This window comes from Ranitomeya variabilis, chromosome 2 (genome assembly GCF_051348905.1).
Source record: "Ranitomeya variabilis isolate aRanVar5 chromosome 2, aRanVar5.hap1, whole genome shotgun sequence".
Taxonomy (NCBI): domain Eukaryota; kingdom Metazoa; phylum Chordata; class Amphibia; order Anura; family Dendrobatidae; genus Ranitomeya; species Ranitomeya variabilis.
Window position 1 is genome coordinate 676119806 of NC_135233.1, and position 27586 is coordinate 676147391.

Sequence of the window (27586 nt, forward strand, 5' to 3'; positions counted from 1 at the left end):
CTGCTCTCAGATTAGAGGGCAAAGGCCTAGTGACAGTTTAAAATTAAGCATCACAAGACCTCTGCACAGAAGGTTAAATGGATTAATAATGCAGATCTGAATATGACTGTCTTTAGAGTGACTATAGGGCCAAACAACAGTAAGATGTTACACGGAATTATTTAAAAACCTGACTTGTTCCCATTATATCAATATGTAGATATCATAACTAGTAGGGATTGTTAATTATCAGCGCACACATACCTTTGGGTCTTTCAAATAGCAGTGCATAGCTTGTGTGACATCTGCAGCATGGACAGCATTATGGTATGGGTTTTGATTATGGTAGTCTTCCTGAACCATGACTAAAACAAATTACCCAATAGACATACATATTAATGGTTAGGCATGCATATTCATTATTATAGCTAAAGGAAATAATCTCAATTATAGCTAAATGTTTAATAAACAGAGTCTTGATGACATCATGTAAGAAACAAGAAGCCCAAACCTCATAATCTTTAAAACATATGGTCTTTTTTGGTAACTATAAAATTGTGATTCAAATATAAGTATCAGAGCATTGGGTTCCAGAAAAATCAAGCTACTTAAAAATTATAAATAAAAAAAATATATAGAAATTATAGCTGGGCTATTATGATTTCTGGTGAGATTCCCAGTGTTCATAAACGTGTTTGTGGGTGCAGCCAGACGGCCGTATAAATCGGATCGAGATTGGACCACAATGCTAGGACACAGCGTAGATCTCCCAACCCGAGAGTGACAGCTGCATAGAAATAGATGAAGTTTCACAATCGGGTCGGGAGAGCAACACTATGTCAAGCATTGTGGTCCAATTTCGGTCTGATTTATGCGGCCATCTGGCTGCACCCTAACCTTTATTGAGGTGCTATCATTTCTCATGACTTATCTGTTATTAGGTACTTCCCATGAAATGCTGGGGCATGTTTTCTTACAACTCTGTGTCTCTTATTATTCCTCTCCTGGAATTTTATGAATGAATTGAGAACGAGACATTACCATTCCATTGCCCGTACATAGTCTGCCACCATCAGCACTGACTGGACGGCATTAGTGCCATGAAATTCCACCCACCTGTGAGTGACCAATGGACGCATCATTTGGCTTCATAATAAGCGGTCATTTAATGCTGCTGATGCATGGCGTTTAGGTGACCAAGCACAGGAAATGGCAACAAGTTGTCAATTTATTCATACAGTTCCAGAAGGAATAAAAAGGAATAAAACAAGGCATAAATCGAACAAAATTTACATTCCAGAACTGTTATTTCCTTCCGAATACTAGGGTTTAGTCACACAAACATGTCAGATCCCTTTACACTGTGTGTCAATATATATTACATACAGCCAGGAACATACCTAGAAACCTGTGCAATTTCACCATGTCAAGCTGGAAATGATGGATAAGTCCGTGGACATTGAAGAGATGACACAGCAGTGTTACAAGGCTGTTACCTGGTGAAGCAGAAATGCTTTCATTAGTTCCAAGTAATAGAAAAAAGCCCTTTCACGAGTCCTTTAATAGGGACAGTTAAGGGGGGCTCCTATTTATAACTGAGGTTTCGCATTTGGTATCCTGGGGTGCTGGATTGTTCACCTTTTTATTGCTGACATTTCACTGTAATACTCGGCTGCTGTCTTTAGCACTGACTGTGAGCTGTGAATAAGGGAAATACAGGAATGTGGTGAACCACAAAAGCCTTTTCATTCTTCAGTTGCCAGAAAGGTAATAAGGTTACTGCCAGTTCTTTATGTTCCTTGGAGAGCCGTGGGTCAGTAAGAAAATCAATAGCCTTCATGCAGAAGCTCCAAGTTTTGAGTATAGAAGCGGGAAACAATGGAGTATGTATACACTTCATCACTGGTATAAAAAGACTGTGTGAACTTCACAAGTTTTTGCTTTTGTAAAATATTGAGACACAAGTCTGGTTCCTCCTCTGGCCGGCACTTCACAGTAATGCTGGAGGTGATTGACAAGTGAGGAAGAGACCTGTCAATCACCTGCAGCAGGAGGAGCTGGCCAGGGGACCTTCAGAGTGTACTTTCTCTGATTATTCTTCACCAGGAGGAATCCAAAAGTCATTGCACCCAGCATAAGCTCTGACAAAGGCACTTTGGATTTCATCCTAATAGCCCACAACAGATATGGTTGTCTACCGCAGTTTTGCTGTTTTTCTCACACACTTGTGTCTAAAACTGTGCAAAACATTTTATGCGTGGTAGAACAATGCTTTTATCGGTTAGTGCTATATACCTTTTAATCCATCTGATGATCTTATTTGACTCATAGGCAGCAATTTGCTCTAAATTCCCATTTCCGTCACCATGTAAGTTTTATCATTTTAAAAATAAGCCATAATACTGCCCAAAAATGCTTTATGGCCAATGTGAACATGCGTTTATGTGCTGCATGTATACCAACTTAATCCAAGCTCAATTTTTGTGTTTTTTTCTTTGTATTTTTGCATTCTGTGCAAGCCGGGGTGTGGCCTCCCTCTCCTGAGCTGGAAATTAAAGGCTTCCCCAGACTGGTGTCCACTGGTTGGGACCTGGTCCTTTTTGTCTGCCCTTATTCACACACTGAGGTCAACTCTGACACATGGTAAGGTTTTTAATATTAGACAGCATAGGACTGTCTCGATCAGGGTCACCTTGTCAATGGTGGGATGGCTTTTATGCTATTTTTGATCAATACAGTATTACTAAGAACCCTGAGTTATATAAATGCACTTTTGCTTTTTACTTATTTAGTTACAGCAGGGTTTTTGCTCATATTGTTTCTTGTAAGTTTGGTATGCCTTATGGCCAATGTGAGAATGCGTTTATGCACCGCATGTGTACCAACTTAAACCAAGCTCGGTTTTTGTGTTTTTTTTTTCCAAAAATGAACCTACTCCTAGCTAAGCTCTATTATAAAAATATACCCACTATGTCCAGCACAGTGGTGTCTAGCGCACCAAAAGAATTGAATGTGTCCATGTCTTTGATTAGTGAATCATTTCTGTGGAAATTGTCCAAACGATCCCCTGCTGCTAAATTCGCTAAATCTTTTGCGCATTACTTCAGGCCAGATCTCCGCTGTAACAAGCATTTGTGAGAGATGCAGTTGTAATGCTTTAGCAATAATGGAAGTAAATAAGTGGTCTGTAAATGATGAGGGTTCATGAGAAGCATATGGTAGATAATTCACTATAAGTGTCTGTCCTAAACAATCACCATCTGCTGAAAAAATCAAGCTGATTATATTTTCATTATATAATGTTTGATGCCATTTACTCAGGATTGTAATCATCATTGTTAATGCTGAGGGCAGAGTTAATCTTCCTATGGTCACCTGTGGTTGGACAAACGCTTACACAATTTTTAACATCATGCTGCTAAATATGCGCAAAGCAGAGACAGAGATGAGAAAAGTGATCTGTGGTTATTCATACCAGCAATATGAACAATGAAAACCACTCTGATGCCTATGGTACACAAATGTTTCATGATTACGATGACAAATGATGTCAAATCCATAGCACATGTCAAATCAGCAGCAGTCATCAAGCTCTGCACATTGTTATCCATGTGAAGTAAAAGTAGGTGAAAATATGTGCAGAAAAATGTACGTCATAAATTCTGCTTACCATTTGTCAGGCGGTCAAAGAGGAAAATGTCAAAATTCCACATCCCCACTTTAGATAACATATGCTGGGAATGAAACAAAAAATTTTGTTAGCTTAATTGTTAAGTTAAAATGCTGTACATGTCAAAGTACATTACTCCCATAAATGCTGCCCGTACAGTCAATGAGTAGTAAAATATGTCACTACATCACAGTTCATTTCATAAATGTGCGGATCAGTGACCGGCCCGACGTAGGGGCTCACCTCCCTGTCTCTGTGATCTGTGATCGGCCCAATGTAGGGGCTCACCTCCCTGTCTCTGTGATCGGCCCAATGTAGGGGCTCACCTCCCTGTCTCTGTGATCGGCCCAATGTAGGGGCTCACCTCCCTGTCTCTGTGATCGGCCCAATGTAGGGGCTCACCTCTCTGTCTCTGCAATCAGTGATCAGACCAACGCAGAGGCTCACCTCCCTGTCTCTGCAATCAGTGATCGCCCCAATCGTAGGGGCTCACCTCCCTGTCTCTGTGATCGGCCCAATGTAGGGGTTCACCTCCTTGTCTCTGCAATCAGTGATCGGCCCAATCGTAGGGGCTCACCTCTCTGTCTCTGCAATCAGTGATCGCCCCAATCGTAGGGGCTCACCTCCCTGTCTCTGTGATCGGCCCAATGTAGGGGCTCACCTCTCTGTCTCTGCAATCAGTGATCGGCCCAACGTAGGGGTTCACCTCCCTGTCTCTGCAATCAGTGATCAGACCAATGCAGAGGCTCACCTCCCTGTCTCTGCAATCAGTGATCGCCCCAATCGTAGGGGCTCACCTCCCTGTCTCTGTGATCGGCCCAATGTAGGGGTTCACCTCCTTGTCTCTGCAATCAGTAATCGGCCCAATCGTAGGGGCTCACCTCTCTGTCTCTGCAATCAGTGATCGCCCCAATCGTAGGGGCTCACCTCCCTGTCTCTGTGATCGGCCCAATGTAGGGGCTCACCTCTCTGTCTCTGCAATCAGTGATCGGCCCAATGTAGGGGCTCACCTCCCTGTCTCTGTGATCGGCCCAATGTAGGGGCTCACCTCCCTGTCTCTGTGATCGGCCCAATGTAGGGGCTCACCTCTCTGTTTCTGCAATCAGTGATCAGACCAACGCAGAGGCTCACCTCCCTGTCTCTGTGATCGGCCCAATGTAGGGGTTCACCTCCTTGTCTCTGCAATCAGTGATCACCCCAATCGTAGGGGCTCACCTCTCTGTAATCAGTGATCGCCCCAATCGTAGGGGCTCACCTCCCTGTCTCTGTGATCGGCCCAATGTAGGGGCTCACCTCTCTGTCTCTGCAATCAGTGATCGGCCCAACGTAGGATTCACCTCCCTGTCTCTGCAATCAGTGATCAGACCAACGTAGAGGCTCACCTCCCTGTCTCTGCGATCACTGATCGCCCCAATCATAGGGGCTCACCTCCCTGTCTCTGTGATTGGCCCAATGTAGGGGCTCACCTCTCTGTCTCTGCAATCAGTGATCGGCCCAACGTAGGGTTCACCTCCCTGTCTCTGCAATCAGTGATCAGACCAACGTAGAGGCTCACCTCCCTGTCTCTGCGATCACTGATCGCCCCAATCATAGGGGCTCACCTCCCTGTCTCTGTGATTGGCCCAATGTAGGGGCTCACCTCTCTGTCTCTGCAATCAGTGATCGGCCCAACGTAGGGGCTCACCTCCCTGTCTCTGCAATCAGTGATCGGACCAATGTAGGGGCTCACATCCCTGTCTCTGCAATCAGTGATCAGACCAATGTAGGGGCTCACCTCCCTGTCTCTGCAATCAGTGATCGGACCAATGTAGGGGCTCACATCCCTGTCTCTGCAATCAGTGATCAGACCAATGTAGGGGCTCACCTCCCTGTCTCTGCAATCAGTGATCGGACCAATGTAGGGGCTCACATCCCTGTCTCTGCAATCAGTGATCAGACCAATGTAGGGGCTCACCTCCCTGTCTCTGCAATCAGTGATCGGACCAATGTAGGGGCTCACCTCCCTGTCCCTGCAGTCAGTGATTGGATCAATGTAGGGGCTCACCTCCCTGTCTCTGCAAACAGTGATCGGACCAATGTATGGTGCTCATCTCCTTGTCTCTGCAATCAGTGATCAGACCAATGTAGGGGCTCACCTACATGTCTCTGCAATCAGTGATCGGACCAATGTAGGGGCTCACATCCCTGTCTCTGCAAGCTTAAGTCATCACTTTTCAGAGGGTACATTTTTCTTTGTGTCAATGGCTACGTCTGTAAGAATTAGTGCTATTGCTACAACTATTATTGACTAGTCAGGAAAAAGTGTAACAGTCTTTGATTACAAGAAATACCATATTTCCATCAATAGCTTTTACCTTTTTTTTATCATAGAAAGGTAAAAAATCTCTAAATAATTCCAATTCATGTAATACTCTCTATGGACATGTTCACATGTTGCATTTTTGCTGTGGTTTCTTTTGCTCGTTTTCAAGGGTAAAAAATGCTGCAGTGTACAGTACCAGAAAAATGAATGAGAGTTCTGAAATCTCATATACGTGCTTATCAATTATTACCTTGCAGAGCAAAACCATTAGTTTTTTTTTTTTCAAATTTGCAGCATGTCATTTCTTTGAGCATTTTTGCAGTATTTTTTCACCCATTCAATTGAATGGGGAAAAAAAAACACAAGTAAAAACACATGTTATGCAGTGCTTTTCCTGCCAACACTCAGAAAAATCTACTGCAATTGCTCAACAAGTGCACATACCCTATCTAATGATTTCAGCCTATGTATCTTTGTATATAGTGGACGTGTGACAGCTACCACAATATTCAAATTATTAATGGGACCCTAAAGTGACCCAAACTCTCAAGATCTAGATTTTGCCAATGTGACGTGTGTTCAGAGCACATATTTCTATCAGATGAGAAAGAATTTTTGCCCTACAGAAATTTCCTAACATACCGAATATGTGATAACCGATGCCTCCCACAACATCCCCTTGTAAAAACCTGAAAAATTAGTACAAAATAAAAAGGGCCAAATTTCTGAAAATACATTAAAGATTAATTAAAAAAAACCCGACAACTTAGGGGGCAGAGGGAATAAAATAAGAGCAGAAACTGGCCACTTCTGATTTGGTTACTGGTCCCATTAAAAGTTGCAGCCACTAATTGGTGACCTGAAGTACTACTGTCATCACCGCTTATAGATGAGAGCCATGAGATGCCTGTTTTAACGTGGGCCATTTACATTTTCATGAGTTTTCCTCCTACTATGTACAATACATAGCTGCTTTAAAAACTTCCACACCGTGCTGGTTTCTTAAGAACCAAACAACAGTTAAGATTACCAGTAACCTGCTATTAGTTAACGTGTAGTCATGCCAGTAAATAAAGATGTAATTCCTATAGTACATCCATTCTGGATTGTCTTTACCCTTTAGTTGGTGTTTAACCATTCCCTATTTACTAATAATTGACAATTGGGTGTTACCAGTTGAACATGTGTCTATACACACCTTCACATCGTGCTAACAGTAATGTATGGACAAACCACTTTGACAAGTGAACAGAAACATCCACTTGTCAATTTTTTAAATACATTTCTTGGAGAAAAAACATAAGAACAGCACAGCATAGATCATCTAAATACAAGTATTTATTTACTAAAACAGACATATCAAAAGTGGTCGGAGATGGTTAAAGCAAATAATTTCCAAAGTTACTCAACTTTTTATAGGTGTCTAAGGGGTAACGCCTCTCCTTGTGGAGAGTGACATCCTAGACATGCCAGTGTAAGGAGACTTATAGGCCAGGCAATGCTCCTCTGTGAAATTAAATATGCAAATTGCCTTTTTAGAGAGGAAGAAGACTTGAACCACCTATTGGAAGTAGCAGTCTTAAGAGTCAATATCGACTATATAACGAGACTTGCCACTTGACTTAGGATAAAAGCCAAACCAGTATCTCTATTTGTAGAGACGTGTTTTGGAGTGTTGCTCCTCCTCAGTGCAAAGCATGAGATCGAATTTGGCTTTATCAGGTGCCTCTGACTGGGATCTAGGGGGTAACGTCTCTCCTTATAGAGAGTGGCATGCATGACATGCCAGTGTAATTAGCAAGGTTCCTTAAAGGGTCGATATTGACTTGTAAGATTGCTACTTCCAATAAGTGGCACCAGCGTTCAAGTACTCTTCCTCTCTGAAGAGGCAATTTGCATTATCAACTTTTTATATAGACTGTAAAATATTAGTGTCTGTTTATTTTGTTAACAGTAGAGGAGCTTTATGAACAACCTCCATTTTTTCAGGGATTTGATTGTAAGAACTGTGAGTACACAGAAGTGATACAGAATTTATTCTTACCCGTGCCTGGCCAAGATAGTCTTCATCCAATAAGTGCAGTGAGGCTTGTGGCACAATTCCACGCAGAAGCCTTGATGCATGAAAATATCTCTGAAAGCTCAAGAGTCTCTTTACTTTTTTCTTTGAGCCAATTTCTCCTGAGTGAGATGTATCTGCAACAACACAAAACCCATCATAATAAACAGAAGTGTTGGAAGAGAGATGACTTTATCTCTGATATATTTTACCCCACACATTAACACCTCTATTGATAGTCCTGCTACAACCAGCTGCATACTTCAAAGGCAACAGTGAAAGAAAAACAGTTTTGCAAAAAAAGCAACTTTGTAATCCATCTTATCAAAGAAATCTGCTTATCCTCCTGACTGATCTGTCACTCTCTCTTAATAGGTAAAGTCTGTTAAATCTGTATTTAGTGAAGACAGATGTTTCCATTACTTAGATAGGAGAAGACAGTGTTGCTTATAAGATTCTATGCAGGAGGGAGGAGAAATAGGAGGAGTTAGAGGCAGACACAGACATTCTTCTGCAAGATCACTTAAAAAGACAGACTTTACCTTTTTTTACCCACATATTTAGGAGAACTTGTAGCAGAATGTCTGTTTCTGTATCTAACTCTTACTGTCCTTTCTTCATAGAATTTTATGAGCACCAAGTGTCATCTCCTATCTCAGTAGTGTGAAAATCTGTCTTCACTGATATAAAATGGTGTTATTCTTTATGTACGCACACACACACACAGGACAGCTTATTCTGAAAAGATACATGAAAGCACAGTTACCCTTTAAAGGTGTTGTCCAATGAAAGCAAATAATCAACTTTCTGCAAGATAGGTATTAACTTGCTGGTTGGGGGGAGCCTGACCACTGGAACCCACACCAATCGCCAGAATGGCAAATTTTTATCCCCGCTAATGTACTTTTATTCCCGGTACTTTTATGCACAATCAACACTCCATTCACTCTCTCTGGGGCTTCCTGAAAAAGCTGATTGCATTTCTTGGCAAGCTCATAAGTAATGAGTGGAGTGGTGGTCGAGCATGAACACTGCGCCGTTTCATTCCATCAGGAATAAAAATATCCTGCTCTGCAGAACGGTGTGAGTCCCAGCAGTCAGACCGCCATCGATTAACAAATTTTCACCAATTCTACGGATAGGTGATAGCTTGTTTTCACAGGGCAACACATTTGGGGGTTTATCCAGGACTATTATTTTTACTATAGGCCTAAAAACAGGCAGATACAGTGGCTTGCCAAAGTATTCACCATTTTTTTGTGTTTTGCTACCTCACAACCTGGAATTTCACTGCTTTTGTGACAGTTTGAATCAGTTCATGTAAAGAGCATGCCTACAAATCTACAACTGTGAACATTTGTTTTTCTATTTTTTGTGAAATAAACAACAAATAGGCCAAAATAACTGAAATTGTCAGTGTGCAGAACTATTCACCTCCTAAAGTCAGTATTTTGTAGAGCCTCCTTATGCAGCGATTACAGCTGCAAGTTACTTTGGATAAGTATGAACTGTTCACATCTTGTCACTGGGATTTTTGCCTATTCCTTAAGGCAAAACTGCTCCAGCTCCTTCAACTTAGATGGTTTCCTCTGGTGAACAGTAATCATCAAGTCTGACCAGAGATTCTCAATTGTATTAAGGTCTGGGCTTTCACGGGGCCACTCCAAAACATTTACACGTTTCCCCTTAAACCACTTGAGTGTGTTCAAGTGTTGCTTTAGAATCTCCATCCCAGGATCAAATCACTGACAGATAGAAACAGGTTTTGCTGAAGAATATCCTTGTATTTCGTACCATCCGTCTTCTTTTCGACTTGGACCATTTTCCCTGTCCCAGCTGGCGAAAAATATCCCCACAGCATGATGCTGCCACCACCATGTTTCAATGTGGGGATGGTGTTCTTGGGGTGATGAGCGGTGCTGGTTTGGTGCTGGATATAGCATTTACTTTGGTGTCCAAAAAGTTACATTTTGGCCTCATCTGACCACAGCAGCTTTCTCCATACATTTGGGGAGTCTCCCACATGTCTTTTGGCAAACTCAAAATGAGCCTTACAATTTTTGTGTGTAAGTAAAGGCTTTCCTCTGCCCACTCTTCCATAAAGGCCACCTCTATGGAGTGTACGGCTTATTGTAGTCATATAGACAGATACTCTAGTCACTGACTGGGAATTCTGAAGCTCCTTCAGGCTGCCGTCACACTAGCAGTATTTGGTCAGTATTTTACATCAGTATTTGTAAGCCAAAACCAGGAGTGGGTGATAGAAACATATGCACAACTTCTGCATTTATCACCCACTCCTGGTTTTGGCTTACAAATACTGATGTAAAATACTGACCAAATACTGCTAGTGTGACGGCAGCCTCAGGGTTACCTTAGGTCTCTGTGCTGCCTCTCGGATTAATGCCCTCCTTATCCCGGCTGAGAGTTTTGGTAGGCGGCCCTCTCTTGGCAGATTTGTTGTGGCACCAAGTTCTTTCCATTTGATGATAATAGATTTGATGGTGCTCCTGGGGATCATCAGAGAATGGGATATTTTTTATGACCCAACACTGACTTGATCTTCTCAACAACTTTGTCCCTGACTTGTTTGGGGATCTCCTTGGTCTTCATGGTGTTTGGTTAGTGGTGACTCTTGCTTAATGGTGTTGCAGCCTCTGTGGCCTTTTAGAAAAGGAGTGTGTATATACTGACAGACCATGTAACACTTAGATTGCACACAGGTGGACTTCCTCTCAATAAGCATGTGACGTATAAATGTAATTGCTTTCACCAGAAATTTTTAAGGGCTTCAAAGCAAAAGGGCGAATACATATGCACATACCAATTTTTAGTTATTTGATCCCATAAATTAAATTTATGCCTATATTTTTCTAATTTCACTTCACCAACTTAGACTATTTAATGCTGATGCATCACACACAAATCGGATTACAGAAATATTTAACCACAGGTTGTAATGTAACAAAATAGGTAAAAATCCAAGGGGGTGAATACTTTCGTAAAACACTGTAGTTGCTAACTACCTGCCTGTTCTACCCAGCCCAGATAAGAGTGGTCCTTGACTGCCCCTGCTTTCGATTCAGCTGCTCAATGTGAACAGAGAAGTTCTTACTATTCCAGGCTACTTTGCCAATGGGGAATGGCCGCCAACTTCATGCTGACTGACAGCCAGCTCCCAGCTGTTTTAAAGCAGAATGAAAGAATGGAAGAGAAGCTACTGCTCTGTTGAAGTGACATCAATAGAAGCCAATGAATCGCTGGCAGGAGTGGCCTGTATCTGCTCTGTTATTGGAACAGATCACCATCGGACACAACAGGCAGGTACAGTAAGTAGCAACCACTTGCCAGTTAGGTTTTAGGTCCATAGTTCTGTATAAACCCTTTGAGTTGATACCTTTTTTTTATTATTCTAGATGGAAATGCTCTTTAAATCAAAACTTGTTGAAATTACACCTTTGCATTGACGCTTTGGATAAGAAATACTGGTGGGAAGACAATCTTTCCTATGAAATCACTGCTTATTTTATCGAGAAGACATATAGACTTCTATTCTCATTTAAATGGCATAATATTGCTTTTACCTATACCCAGAACTGTGCTCTACATCCTACATGGAGTATGACTAATGCTCTCTACAATAGTAATATGATACGGCTTTCATTTGCATCAATGCTGATTTGGTATGGTACTTTAAGCATAAAAGCAGATTATAAAGGTTTAATTTATGAGGGGCCAGAGCACATTATGATTACATAACAGCAGATTATTTTGAATCAGAAATGTTGGACACCACGCTTACATTCAATTAGGCTTTCAGACAAAGCTTTGCTGACTGGCACAAAAGTAATTCAGCTTCAAAATAAGTATTTCCAGTGAAGATGTCTTCCTAATTCTGAACAATCTTTCAATGGTCAAGTAAGTTGGTTCTAATCTAAAATACCGTTAAGTACGGTAGTTATGAGAATACAAGGTAGGCTTTGAAAAGGAAATCCAGCCACATGTGCAGACACAATGTATATATCTTTTATTAATATTAATTTTTCCATGTACTACTGAGGGATTATTGCACCCCCCCAAAAAAAAAACAACTAATTATCCCCTATCCATAAAATGGGTAAAACTTGCATATTACTGGGGGTCAGGCCAAGAACGGAGCTTTTGAACTCCTAGAATAGGATCCTGTAGGCCTGTCCTAAAAGGAGCATAAGTGTGCATGCGTCGATTTTGCTCCATTCATTGTCTATTGGACTAGCTGAGCGCTGCACTTGGTAGTTCCATGGACAAAAAATGGAGCAAAGGTGATGCATGGGCACCTCCTCTCCATTAAGCCCCATTTTTGGGGTTTGAAAGGCTTGGGTTCCTGGGATTGCTAGGAGTGCCCAGCTGTAGGACCCTCAGAAAAAAGGGTTATTTAAAAAAATGTTTTCTTGGGTATAACCCTTTAATTATAATAGATTATACATGTGAAAAAAGAGTTTACAATATATAACGCAAGTTAAAAACACAAGTACTAAAAACATGGATAGATTGACACACAGAGAGACAGAAACCAGTCAGAAAGGACTACCAACGTAAAAGCGAGTGGAGAAGGAGACAGTAGGTGGAGGCTGTAGCTGGGTTTTTGTAGGCTATAGACTTTTCTGAAGAGGGGTTTTCAGGTTGCTTTCAAAGAATTTTGTTTTTAATAGTGGTGGAGAGTCTGATGTGTTGAGCTAGAGAATGTCAGCATATTGGCGATATATGGGAGAAATCTTGGAGACGGTGGTGACAAGAGAAAAGAAGGAGGTCTTGTGTAGACCAGAGATTATGGGTTATGGACAATGGGCAATGGTTAGTCAATTAAGCCCAGCACTCTTAGTCTCAAAATGGCAGGTACTAGATGGGTATGTGGCCAGACCTAATCCAACTGAAAGAGCTTTTTATGCACAATGTTTTTCATTCGGAAGAGATGCTCCTCCATCAGATGCCATTTTGAAAATAGGGGTGCTCTGCAGTCCTCAAACTGCATTAACAAGGTACAAGAGGGGACTATAAGGGCTCACTCACACTGGTGTATAATATGGAGGTGTGCAATGTGAGAAAATTTTGCATATCACTCTGAATGCTATTCAATGAGGCAGAGCAGAGCGGCAATTTTTTTCTCATACAGATGCAGTGTGAAAAAAAATTGCAGAATGGTGCTATTGGCAGTGTATCTCGCATGGTGCAAACCTATTCAAGTCAAGGGGTGCGTGCAAAACATCAGACTGCACTCAAATGAATGAAGAAGATATAGAGATTAATCCCTCCTTCTCCTCACCTGTGATCCAATTCTGGCATGCAAGAGGATCGGAGCACAATAACAAGACACTCGGCTCACACCGCAGCAGAGTTTGAGTTGAGTGTCATTAGCATCCGATGCCATACAATAATGTGACCCCGGCCTAATACTTATGGTGTAACTATTGTTTCAGGAAAACTTGCCGCAGGATGTCTGCATCTGCCTCTATATCCTTCCTTCTTCTCCTCCCCTCTCCATAGAACTTTATAAGCACCACCTTTCACCTCCTATCTCAATAATTTGAAAGCACAAGCTCCCTGGAATCGCACTCCTGCGAAGGCGTACTTATCTGCTCTGTTTAGGGCAGAGCAAAGTACTGCAGTGTGCAGGCACCGGGAAAGATTAGAGAGGCCCAGCGCCTGTGCATCATACGACTTTGCTCTGCCCTCAACAGGGCAGATAAGTACGCCTGCGCCGGAGCACGATTCCGAGAAGCCTATGTGGATGTTGCAGGGACATGTCATCCACATGAAGCAAGCAGGAGGAAGGCTTCGCAAGAAGATGGGAGACGCCGAACCAAGAAGAGCGACACCCTTCGGACTGGACCACCCCGCAGGTGATCCTATGGACTGACCTGCCCGTTCCCCAGACCTGAATCCAATCAAAACATACATCATGTCTCGTTCCATCCACCAACGCCACGTTGCACCACAGACTGTCCAGGAGCTTACTAATGCTTTAATCCAGGTCTGGGAGGAAATCCCTCAGGAGAACATCTGTCACCTCATAAGGAGCATGCTCAGGCGTTGTAGGGAGGTCATACAGGCACGTGGAGGCCACAAACACTACTGAGCATCAATTCCTTGTCTTGAGAGATTTCCACTGAAGTTGGATCAGCCTGTAATTTGATTTTCCACTTTGACTTTGAGTATCATTCCAAATCGAGACCTCCACGGGATATTACTTTTGATTTACATTGATCATTTTTTTGTTTTATTGTTCTCAACACATTCCACTATGTAATGAATAAAGATTTACAACTGGAATATTTCATTCAGTGATATCTAGGATGTGGGATTTTAGTGTTCCCTTTATTTTTTAGCAGTGTATACATACTGTATATACATATAATAGAGCACAAAGCTAGTATTTGCCATCTGTTTAATTTAATATAGCTAATGCTTAGCAACCTAAGCCTTACTCTGTTGACATCCATAAAAATTTATACGAGCAGATGAGCTGGTCATGTAATCCTAGATTTTGTTATACATATATGCATAACTATGTTATGTGTCAACTGTGGACTAAGTGTTAAAAGACGTAAATTAAAAAAAAGTTATGTAATGCCACTGGCATTTAAGCTTCTTCAATATTGAATTGGATGATTTACAGTTTGTTGTTTTTCTTACCTAAAAATGGGCCATCTTCCTAATGCTCTATCTGATTGCTAGTATTACATATTTACTTCTGAATAATTTACTAAATAATTTTTCCTGCATAAACTAAAAAAGAAAACGGTATTAAAACATTAATTCTGACGAAGATTGAAAACAGTGGTCATTTTCCATTGTCAGTCATTTTATAGTATGCAAGCAATATTGTACATTTTTAATTTGTAACAATTTTTCCACTTGAAATGTTTGAATGCAGATTTATTAGACACCCAGATTCAGAAAAAAACTTCTATATCCGGTGGTTTTCCTTTTGGAATTTGTATTTTCTATGGCGTGATTGTTTATGTAGTCACACACCTATTAAATTGGTTCTTTAAGGAGTTTTGCAGCTTACTGCATTGAAGTCAAGTTGGAAGACATTAGACCGCTGATGCTAGTGATTGGCTGCAGCAGTCAATTGCTATAGTTGTAACATCACGGCTGCTGCTTTGTCACAAAAGACCACGGACAGCAGAAGAGAAAGAGTTCTGAAGAAGCAGTGGGGAAGAAGGGTTATTTTTTTTGTCACAGACTAAAGGACCAAATAGACAGGCAGATAGTCAGGAACGAAAGTTGCTAGGAACTTTCACTTCCCAAATATCGACCTGTCTGAACAGGTTGGCAAGAACGAACGATCAAAACATTTGTTTGTAGAGAGATGAAACAGAAGTGTGTTTGGGCTGTCTAAACAGGCGGTTAAACGACTTACATGTAGCCAATTGACAGTCTTTTAATGGCTGTAGTCGGCCCATCTAAATGGGCCTTAAATGCGTTACCCAATATACTGATGAAATCTATGACATAGGTCATCAATATAAGATTGGCGTTGGTCCAATACCTTGCACCCCCAGCAACAAGTTGTTATTTGCTCTGGCGGCTGGCGGACATTGAATGGAGCTGCTATTGTAATGCTGCTGCAGTGCAGTATAGCGCAACCTCCACTAGGGGATGCTGGTGAGGGAAAAGAGGTTGCACACACAGCGTAACAACACTGAGCAGCAGCACAAGCGCCACCAAGTGGCGAAAGAGTGGTCAGACGTGCCGAGTCAGAAACCGTCAGGACAAGAAGTACCAGAGGTCACAGCAATACATGTGGTCAAATACAAGCCAGAAGTCAGAGCCAGACGGGAGCAGATATAACCAAGATGACAGTAAAACAGGTCAAAAGCCAAGCCGGGTCACTTACCAAAAGGTCCAAGAACAGGGAGCGAACATTAAGACAAAGCGGGAAGGCAGGAAAGGGAAGTCATGAGAACAAGGTACATGGGCAGAGGACAAACACGGTATCAAGGGGTCAGCTGCTCTAGCCTGGAAGCATGAAATATCACTGACATTGGTCTGCAGGCCATAGCAGAGTGAAATAGCACACAGCACCCAAAACAAGGCAGAGGTTAACCCCCGCATGACCAAAATGGGGAGAAAATAACAAGAAACAAACCCCGACCTGGATCATGACAGATATTCAATGTATAGCAGCCATTGCTGGGTACTGCAGAACACCTATTTACATCTAGTTCTTTTGAATAGGAGGTGTTCTGGAGTACCTGGCAGCAGCCACTACACATACAATGGAGCTACACTGGAGCAGATATCATGTGTTTGCTCTGGGTGCGATATTGACAACTTACCTTTGGATAGGTCATCAATATGTTATGACCATAGACTTTAAGGCCATGTGCACACGTTCAGTATTTTTCGCGTTTTTTTCGCGTTTTTTCGCTATAAAAACGTGATAAAAACGCGAAAAAAAGGCTTACATATGCCTCCTATTATTTTAAGTGTATTCCGCATTTTTTGTGCAAATGTAGTCTTTTTTTCCGCGAAAAAATCGCATCGCGGAAAAAAAAGCAACATGTTCATTAAAATGCGGAATTGCAGGGGATTCCGCACACCTAGGGGTCCATTGATCTGCTTACTTCCCGCACGGGGCTGTGCCCACGATGCGGGAAGTAAGCAGATTATGTGCGGTTGGTACCCAGGGTGGAGGAGAGGAGACTCTCCTCCACGCACTGGGCACCATATAAGTGGTCAAAAAAATAAGAATTAAAATAAAAAACAGTCCTATACTCACCCTCGATGTCTTCCCGCCTCCACTGCACGCTGCCGTTCGGTTCCTGTAGCTGGTGTGCGGCGAAAGACCTGCCGATGACGTCACTGTCCTGTGATTGGTCGTGAGCGGTCATGTGACCGCTCACGTGACCGTGACGTCACGGAAGGTCCTGTGCACACAGACCAGCTATAGGAAGAGGAGCCGGACGCCGCTGAGGAGATGTCTGGGTGAGTATAAGCATTTTTTTATTTTTTTTATTATTTTTAAACATTCTATCTTTTACTATAGATGCTGCATAAGCTGCATCTATAGTAAAAAGTTGGTCACACTTGTCAAACGCTATGTTTGACAAGTGTGACCAACCTGTCAGTCAGTTTTCCAAGCGATGCTACAGATCGCTTGGAAAACTTTAGCATTCTGCAAGCTAATTACGCTTGCAGAATGCTAAAAAAACGCGAAAAAAACGGAAAAAAAACGCAAAAAAAAAATTGCGGATTTCTTGCAGAAAATGTCCGGTTTTCTTCAGGAAATTTCTGCAAGAAATCCTGATCGTGTGCACATACCCTAAGTGTACAAAATCTCTACAAGGACATTGCTTGTTTGGTCACAACTTAACCAACTGTTTGTTTGGCTTGCTAATTGCTTTTGTGCCCTTATTTGGAAAGTGGTTGTCTCTGATGGGACAATTCCTTTAACCTCTTCCCGACCTGTGACGCCACGTAGGCGTCATGAAAGTCGGTGCCAATCCGACCTGTGACGCCTATGTGGCATCATGGAGGGATCGCGTCCCTGCAGATCGGGTGAAAGGGTTAACTCCAATTTCACCCGATCTGCAGGAACAGGGGGAGTGGTACTTTATCCCATGGGGGGTGGCTTCACCCCCTCGTGGCTACGATCGCTCTGATTGGCTGATGAAAGTGAAACAGCAAATCAGAGCGATTTGTAATATTTCACCTATGAAAATGGTGAAATATTACAATCCAGTCATGGCCGATGCTGCAATATCATCGGCCATGGCTGGAAACCTTGATCTGCCCCCCCCCCCACTGCCACCGATCGCCTCCCCAGTCCTCCGTCCTGTGGTCCGCTCCCCTCCGTCCGCTCCCCCGTCCTCCTGTCCGCTCCCCCCGTGCTCCGATCCCACCCCCCGTGCTCCGATCCCCCTCCATACTTACCGAGCCTCCCGGTGTCCGTCCGTCTGCTCCATGGGCGCCGCCATCTTCCAAAGCGGCGGGCGCATGCGCAGTGCGCCCGCCGAATCTGCCGGCCAGCAGATTCGTTCTAGGTACATTTTGATCACTGTGATAAAACCTATCACAGTGATCAAAATAAAAAAAATTGTAAATGAACCCCCCCTTTATCACCCCCATAGGTAGGGACAATAATAAAAATAAAAAATATATATTTACTTTTATTTTTACACTAGGGTTAGAACTAGGGTTAGGGTTAGGGCTAGGGTTAAAGCTAGAATTAGGGTTAGAGTATGTGCACACGCTGCGGATTTCGCTGCGGAACCACAGCGTTTCCGCAGCTGCGGGTCCGCAGCGGTTCCCCATAAGTTTACAGTACAATGTAAACCTATGGGAAACGAAATTCGCAGTGCACATGCTGCGGAAAATGCCGCACGGAAATGCTGCATTGTATTTTCCGCAGCATGTCAATTCTTTGTGCGGATTTCGAAGCGTTTTACACCTGTTCCTCAACAGGAATCCGCAGGTGAAATACACACAAAAAAACGCTGGAAATCCACAGTAAGTCTGCGGGTAAAACGCAGTGCATTTTACCTGCGGATTTTTCAAAAATGGTTCGGAAAAATCTCACACGAATCCGCAACGTGGGCACATAGCCTTAGGGTTAGGGTTGGAATTAGAGTTAGGGTTAGAATTAGGGCTAGGGTTGGAAATAGGGTTAAGATTAGGCTTGTGGTTATGGTTATGGGTGTGTGTTGTGAATTAGACTTTTTGGCTCCCTCTTGTGGTCACTAGTGATATGACTCTGGGATTGTCTTTCTTCAGTTTGGCACTCACCTGGGTCGTTAGTCCAGGGGTGTTGCTATATTAACTTCCTGGATTCTTAGTCCAGTGCCTGGCATCGTTGTAATCAGATCCTTTCTGTTTGCTCCTGTCTGCTGGTCCGGGTTCTTGCAAAATTAAGCTAAGTCCTGCTTCTTTGTTTTTTGGTTATTTGCTTTGCTCTTATTTTTGTCCAGCTTGTACTAAATGTGATTTCTGACCTTGCTGGAAGCTCTAGGGGGCTGGTATTCTCCCCCCGGCCGTTAGACGGTTCGGGGGTTCTTGAATATCCAGCGTGGATATTTTAATAGGGTTTTTGCTGACCATATAAGTCTTCTTATTATATTCTGCTATTAGCTAGTGGGCCTCTCTTTGCTAAATACCTAGCTCATTCTTACGTTTGTCTTTTCCTCTTACCTCACCGTTATTATTTGTTGGGGGCTTGTATCCAACTTTTGGGGTCTTTTCTCTGGAGGCAAGAAAGGTCTTTCTTTTCCCTTCTAGGGTTAGTTAGTTCTCCGGCTGGCGCGAGACGTCTAGAACCAACGTAGGCACGTTCCCCGGCTACTGCTATTTGTGGTGCTAGGATCAGATATATGGTCAGCCCAGTTACCACTGCCCTATGAGCTGGTTTTTTGTGTTTGCAGACTTGGTATTTATTTTTGAGACCCTCTGCCATTGGGGTCATAACAGTATGCCAGGCCTTCATTGAATGTTTAATGCATTGCAGAAGTGGGATAATAAGAAAGGAAATTCTGAGTTTTTTTTTTTTTTTTCCCTCTCTTCCTCCCCTTTACCTCTGAGTGGCTTGGGCTTGCTGCAGACATGAATGTCCAGACCTTGATTACAAGTGTGGACCAGCTTGCTGCTCGTGTGCAGGGCATACAAGATTTTGTTACCAGTAGTCCTATGTCTGAACCTAAAATACCTATTCCTGAACTGTTTTCTGGAGACCGATTTAAGTTTAGGAATTTCAGGAATAATTGTAAATTGTTTCTATCTCTGAGACCCCGTTCATCTGGAGACTCAGCTCAGCAAGTTAAAATTGTTATCTCTTTTTTACGGGGCGACCCTCAGGATTGGGCTTTCTCGCTAGCGCCAGGAGATCCGGCATTGGCAAATATTGATGCGTTTTTTCTGGCGCTCGGATTGCTTTACGAGGAACCCAATCTTGAGGTTCAGGCAGAAAAAGCCTTGCTGGCTATTTCTCAGGGCCAGGATGAAGCTGAAGTGTATTGCCAAAAATTTCGGAAATGGTCCGTGCTTACTCAGTGGAATGAGTGTGCTCTGGCCGCAAATTTCAGAAATGGCCTTTCTGAAGCCATTAAGAATGTGATGGTGGGTTTCCCCATTCCTACAAGTCTGAATGATTCCATGGCGCTGGCTATTCAAATTGACCGGCGTTTGCGGGAGCGCAAAACCGCTAATCCTCTGGTGGTGTTGTCTGAACAAGCACCTGATTTGATGCAATGTGATAGAATTCAGACCAGAAATGAGCGGAAAAATCATAGACGTCAGAATGGGTTGTGTTTTTACTGTGGTGATTCTACACATGTTATATCAGCATGCTCTAAACGCCTAACAAGGGTTTGTTAGTCCTGTCGCCATTGGTAATTTGCAACCTAAATTTATTTTGTCTGTGACTTTAATTTGCTCATTGTCCTCTTACCCTGTTATGGCGTTTGTGGATTCAGGTGCTGCCCTGAGTCTTATGGTCTGTCATTTGCCAAGCGCTGTGGTTTTGTTCTTGAGCCGTTGGTAAATCCTATCCCTCTGAGGGGTATTGATGCTACGCCATTGGCGGAAAATAAACCGCACTTTTGGACACAGGTAACCATGTGCATGACTCCTGAACATCGGGAGGTGATTTGTTTTCTTGTTCTGCATAAAATGCATGATTTGGTCGTTTTGGGTTTGCCATGGTTACAGACTCATAATCCAGTCTTGGATTGGAAGGCAATGTCTGTGTCAAGTTGGGGCTGTCAGGGTATTCATGGTGATTCCCCGCCGGTGTCTATTGCTTCCTCTACTCCTTCGGAAGTTCCTGAGTATTTGTCTGATTATCAGGATGTGTTCAGCGAGTCCAGGTCCAGTGCTCTGCCTCCTCATAGGGACTGTGACTGTGCCATAGATTTGATTCCAGGTAGCAAATTTCCTAAGGGAAGACTATTTAATCTGTCTGTACCTGAGCATACCGCAATGCGTTCGTATATCAAGGAATCTCTGGAGAAGGGGCATATCCGTCCATCCTCTTCCCCTCTTGGTGCGGGATTCTTTTTTGTGGCCAAGAAGGACGGATCTTTGAGACCTTGTATTGACTATCGGCTTTTGAATAAAATCACTGTTAAATTTCAGTATCCTTTGCCTCTGTTGTCAGACTTGTTTGCTCGGATTAAAGGTGCCAAGTGGTTCACCAAGATAGATCTTCGTGGTGCGTACAACCTTGTGCGCATTAAGCGAGGAGATGAATGGAAAACCGCGTTTAATACGCCCGAAGGTCATTTTGAGTACTTGGTGATGCCTTTTGGGCTCTCTAATGCTCCTTCAGTGTTTCAGTCCTTTATGCATGATATTTTCCGGAAGTATCTGGATAAATTTATGATCGTTTATCTGGATGATATTCTGGTTTTTTCTGATGACTGGGACTCGCATGTAGAGCAGGTCAGGATGGTGTTTCAGGTTTTGCGTGAGAATGCTTTGTTTGTTAAGGGCTCAAAGTGTCTCTTTGGAGTACAGAAGGTTCCCTTTTTGGGGTTTATTTTTTCCCCTTCTGCGGTGGAGATGGACCCAGTCAAGGTCCGAGCTATTCATGATTGGACTCAACCCACGTCAGTTAAGAGTCTTCAGAAGTTCTTGGGTTTTGCTAACTTCTACCGTCGTTTTATTGCTAATTTTTCTAGCATTGTTAAACCTTTGACGGATATGACCAAGAAAGGTTCTGATGTTGCTAACTGGGCTCCTGCAGCCGTGGAGGCTTTCCAGGAGTTGAAGCGCCGGTTTACTTCGGCGCCTGTTTTGTGCCAGCCTGATGTCTCACTTCCCTTTCAGGTTGAAGTGGATGCCTCTGAGATTGGGGCAGGGGCCGTTTTGTCGCAGAGAGGCCCTGGTTGCTCTGTGATGAGACCTTGTGCCTTTTTCTCTAGGAAGTTTTCGCCTGCTGAGCGGAATTATGATGTTGGCAATCGGGAGTTGTTGGCCATGAAGTGGGCATTTGAGGAGTGGCGTCATTGGCTCGAGGGTGCTAAGCATCGTGTGGTGGTCTTGACTGATCACAAAAATTTGATGTATCTCGAGTCTGCTAAACGCCTGAATCCTAGACAGGCCCGCTGGTCATTGTTTTTCTCCCGTTTTGACTTTGTGGTCTCGTATTTACCAGGTTCAAAGAATGTGAAGGATGATGCTCTTTCAAGGAGCTTTGTGCCTGACTCTCTGGGAGTCGCAGAACCAGTTGGTATTCTTAAAGAGGGAGTTATCTTGTCAGCCATTTCTCCGGATTTGCGAAGTGTGTTGCAGAGATTTCAGGCTGGTAGACCTGACTCTTGTCCACCTGACAGACTGTTTGTTCCTGATAAGTGGACCAGCAGAGTCATTTCCGAGGTTCATTCCTCAGTGTTGGCAGGGCATCCGGGAATTTTTGGCACCAGAGATCTGGTGGCTAGGTCCTTTTGGTGGCCTTCCTTGTCACGGGATGTGCGGTCGTTTGTGCAGTCCTGTGGGACTTGTGCTCGAGCTAAGCCTTGCTGTTCTCGTGCCAGCGGGTTGCTCTTGCCCTTGCCTGTCCCGAAGAGGCCTTGGACACACATTTCCATGGATTTCATTTCAGATCTCCCGGTGTCTCAGGGCATGTCTGTCATCTGGGTGGTATGTGATCGCTTTTCTAAGATGGTCCATTTGGTACCTTTGCCTAAGCTGCCTTCCTCTTCCGATCTGGTTCCTGTGTTCTTTCAGAATGTGGTTCGTTTACACGGCATTCCTGAGAATATTGTGTCTGACAGAGGATCCCAGTTTGTTTCCAGGTTCTGGCGATCCTTTTGTGCTAGGATGGGCATTGATTTGTCGTTTTCGTCTGCCTTTCATCCTCAGACCAATGGACAAACGGAGCGAACTAATCAGACTCTGGAGGCTTATTTGAGGTGTTTTGTTTCTGCAAATCAGGATGATTGGGTGACCTTCTTGCCGTTGGCTGAGTTTGCCCTTAATAATCGGGCTAGTTCCGCTACTTTGGTTTCGCCATTTTTCTGCAACTCTGGTTTCCATCCTCGTTTTTCCTCGGGACATGTGGAGCCTTCTGACTGTCCTGGGGTAGATTCTGTGGTGGATAGGTTGCAGCAGATCTGGAATCATGTGGTGGACAACTTAAAGTTGTCACAGGAGAAGGCTCAGCGTTTTGCCAACCGTCGTTTTGTCTAGTTTCTAAAATGGGGACACATGTGGGGGAGCTCCAATGTTTAGGCACACAGGGGCTCTCCAAACACGACATGGTGTCCGCTAACGATTGGAGCTAATTTTTCATTCAAAAAGTCAAATGGCGCTCCTTCCCTTCCAAGCCCTGCCGTGTGCCCAAACAGTGGTTTACCCCCACATGTGAGGTATCAGTGTACTCAGGAGAAATTGCCCAATAAATTTTAGGATCCATTTTATCATGTTGCCCATGTGGAAATGAACAAATTGAGGCTAAAAGAAATTTTGTGAAAAAAAAGTACTTTTTCATTTTTACGGATCAATTTGTGAAGCACCTGGGGGTTCAAAGTGCTCACTATGCATCTAGATAAGTTCCTTAGGGGGTCTAGTTTCCAAAATGGGGTCACTTGTGGGGGAGCTCCAATCTTTAGGTACACAGGGGCTCTCCAAACGCGACATGGTGTCCGCTAACGATTGGAGCTAATTTTTCATTCAAAAGTCAAATGGCGCTCCTTCCCTTCCGAGCCCTGTTGTGCGCCCAAACAGTGGTTCCCCCCCATATGGGGTATCGGCGTACTCAGGACATATTGTTCAATAACTTTTGGGTTCCAGTTTCTCTTTTTATCTTTGGGAAAATAAAAAAATTGTTGCTAAAAGATCATTTTTGTGACTAAAAAGTTAAATGTTAATTTTTTCCTTCCATGTTGCTTCTGCTGCTGTGAAGCACCTGAAGGGTTAATAAACTTTTTGAATGTGGTTTTGAGCACCTTGAGGGTGCAGTTTTTAGAATGGTGTCACTTTTGGGTATTTTCAGCCATACAGACCCCTGAAACTGACTTCAAATGTGAGGTGGTCCCTAAAAAAAATGGTTTTGTAAATTTCGTAGTAAAAATGAGAAATCGCTGGTCAAATTTTAACCCTTATAACTTCCTAGCAAAAAAAAATTTTGTTTCCAAAATTGTGCTGATGTAAAGTAGACATGTGGGTAATGTTATTTATTAACTATTTTGTGTCACATAACTCTCTCGTTTAACAGAATAAAAATAAAAAAATTGAAAATTGCGAAATTTTCAAATTTTTCGCTAAATTTCCATTTTTTTCACAAATAAATGCAAAAATTATCGACCTAAATTTACCACTAACATGAAGCCCAATATGTCACAAAAAAAAAATCTCAGAACCGCTAGGATCCGTTGAAGCGTTCCTGAGTTATTACCTCATAAAGGGACACTGGTCAGAATTGCAAAAAACGGCCAGGTCATTAAGGTCAAAATAGGCTGGGTCATGAAGGGGTTAAGAAAGCCTTTTTTACTGACAGTAGTACCATCTTATGCCAATAACAACAAGGGAAGTTATATTAACCCCTTCACCCCCGGAGCTTTTTCCGTTTTTTTCGTTTTTCGCTCCCCTCCTTCCCAGAACCATAACTTTTTTATTTTTCCGTCAATATGGCCATGTGAGGGCTTATTTTTTGCGGGACAAGTTGTACTTTTGAACGATACCATTGGTTTTACCATGCCGTGTAAGGCTATTTTCACACTAGCGTCGGGCTCGGCCCGTCGCGGTGCGTCGGGCCGAGGTTCCCGACGCTAGCGTTGTCTCCGCCGCACAACGGGTGCAGCGGATGCATATTTCCAGCGCATCCGCTGCCCCATTGTGAGGTGCGGGGAAGTGCGGGGAGGTGGGGGCGGAGTTCCAGCCGCGCATGCGCGGTCGTAAAGCGGACCGTCGGGAGCAAAAAATGTTACATGTAACGTTTTTTGGTCCCGATGGTCCGCCACAGCACGGCGCAACCGTCGCAGTTAACGCTAGTGTGAAAGTAGCCTAACAGAAAACGGGAAAAAAAATTCCAAGTGTGATGAAATTGCAAAAAAAGTGCAATCTCACACTTGTTTTTTGTTTGGCTTTTTTGCTAGGTTCACCAAATGCTAAAACTAACCTGCCATTATGATTTTCCAGGTCATTACGAGTTCATAGACATCTAACATGTCTAGGTTATTTTTTATCTAAGTGGTGGCAAAAAATTCCAAAGTTTGCAAAAAAAAAATAAATAAATTGCGCGATTTTCCGATACCCATAGCGTCTCCATATTTCGTGATCTGGGGTCAGGTGGGGGCTTATTTTTTGCGTGCCGAGCTGGCGTTTTTAATGATACCATTTTGGTGTAGATACATTCTTTTGATCGCCCGTTATTGCATTTTAATGCAATGTCGCGGCGACCAAAAAAACGTAATTTTAGCGGTCAGGTTAATCCTTTGTTTTTATTGATAGATCGGGCGATTCTGAACGCGGCAATACCAAATATGTGTAGGTTTGATTTTTTTTAAATTCTTTGATTTTGATTGGGGCGAAAGGGGGGTGATTTAAACTTTTATATATTTTTTATTTTTTTTATATTTTTAAACACTTTTTTTTTTAAATTTTGGCATGCTTCAATAGCCTCCATAGGAGGCTAGAAGCATGCACAACACGATCGCCTCTGCTACAGAGAGGTGAAGTACAGATCACCTCTATGTAGTAGAAATGGTCGTGTACTTTGAACGCCGACCACAGGGTGGCGCTCAAAGCATTCGGCCATCAACAACCATAGAGGTCTCAAGGAGACCTCTGGTTGTTATGGCAATGCACCGATGACCCCCGATCATGTGACGGGGGTCAGCGGTGCGAGCACTTCCGGCCGCGCGCGCCAGTTAAATGCCGCTGTCAGCGCTTGACGGCGGCATTTAACTAGTTAATGGGCGCGGGCGGATCGCGATTCCGCTCGCGCTCATTGCACGCACATGCCAGCTGACGTACTATTCCGTCAGCTGGCAGAAAGGGGTTAAAGTCAAAATTGGTTGTCCAGATATACGGTAAATAGTATCATTGAACAAAGACACATGTCCAAATAATAGCTTCTCTTTAAGGCTACTTTCACACTAGCGTTAACTGCATTACGTCTCAAAACGTCTTTTTTCAGAAAAAACGCATCCAGCAAAAGTTTTTGCTGGATGCGTTTTTTCCCCATAGACTTGTATTGGCGACGTATTGCGACGGATTGGCATACGTTGTGTCCGTTTTACGACGGATGCGTCGAAATTTGGCCACACGTCGTCGGCAAAAAACGTTGCTTGTAACGTATTTTGTCTCCGCCTAAAAAACGTGTCGCGACGCATCCTGTGGCATACGTCGTTGGCTACAATGGAAGCCTATGAGCGACGGATGCGTCGGGACACGTCGTACGACGCAATGCAGCGCTGCAATACGTTTTTTTGCACTGAGCATGCTCAGAAGCTGGATTTTGTTGCCAATTGGCCAGACACCCCCAAATCTATATAAACCTGGCCTGGGCCTTCAACCCCACATATGCCAGCAAGACCCAGAGAGAAGACTGCCAGCCACAAGACCCCAGCCAGCCACGTATTTAAGTGCCACGTATATAAGTGCCACGTATATAAGTGCCACGTATTTCAGTGCCACGTACTATAAATACTATAACTACGTGGTTATACGTGGCACTTATATACATGGCACTTATATACGTGGCACTTATATACGTGGCACTTATATACGTGGCACTTATATACGTGGCACTGAAATACGTGGCACTGAAATACGTGGCACTTATATACGTGGCACTTATATACGTGGCACTTATATACGTGGCACTTATATACGTGGCACTTATATACGTGGCACTTATATACGTGGCACTTATATACGTGACACTTATATACGTGACACTTAAATACGTGACACTTAAATATGTGGCACTGAAATACGTGGCACTGAAATACGTGGCACTGAAATACGTGGCACTATGACTGTCAGAAAATGTTCATTAAACGGTTAGGGGTGAGGTTAGGGGTAGGGTTAGGGTTTGGATCCCTTTATCATCATCCGTAGTTCATTAATCGGATGTATCCAGAGTCGCCTCCGTCTCCATTGCTGCAGAAGCATCCTCCGTTTTTCCGCTGCCGCCTCCTTCTCCCGCACTATGATATCCAGGCGATTCGTCTCAAAGATAATGTCGGTAACCAAACTAGCAATGCTCACAAGAACACCTTCCATCGCTGCCACAAAACTAAAACCCTCAAAGATGGGCTGTAAAAACAGTAACTATATAGTTTTCCATATTTTCCAGTAGCCAATCAAATTTGGGAGCCTCCCTTTTAAAAACGGATCAGTCGTAAAAACGGATGCAACGGATGGTAAAAACGGATGCAACGTATGCAACGCATCCAGTATTTTCGACGGAAACGTTTAACGGATTTGCGACGGATCCGTCGAAATGCTGTATGCGTTGCATACGTTTTTCACTTTTTTGACGCATCCGTTTTTTCGGCAAAAAAACGGATTTGCGACGTAATGCAGTTAACGCTAGTGTGAAAGTAGCCTTAGGGATTTTGAGCACCTACAGATATAATTGATACATCTA

General features: G+C 43.2%; 1 protein-coding gene across 3 annotated transcripts in view; it reads right to left on the reverse strand.

Moving 5' to 3' along the window:
* Window positions 1–27586, reverse strand: part of PDE7B (phosphodiesterase 7B) — a 638072-nt gene that overhangs the window by 23613 nt on the left and 586873 nt on the right. For all 3 annotated transcript variants that reach the window (XM_077289320.1, XM_077289319.1, XM_077289318.1), the window contains 4 exons: window positions 7996–8147; window positions 3650–3713; window positions 1380–1475; window positions 244–344 (listed from right to left, as the gene is read on the reverse strand). In XM_077289320.1, coding sequence (XP_077145435.1) covers window positions 244–344; window positions 1380–1475; window positions 3650–3713; window positions 7996–8147 — 413 coding nt within the window. The remainder of the gene's footprint in view (window positions 1–243; window positions 345–1379; window positions 1476–3649; window positions 3714–7995; window positions 8148–27586) is intronic.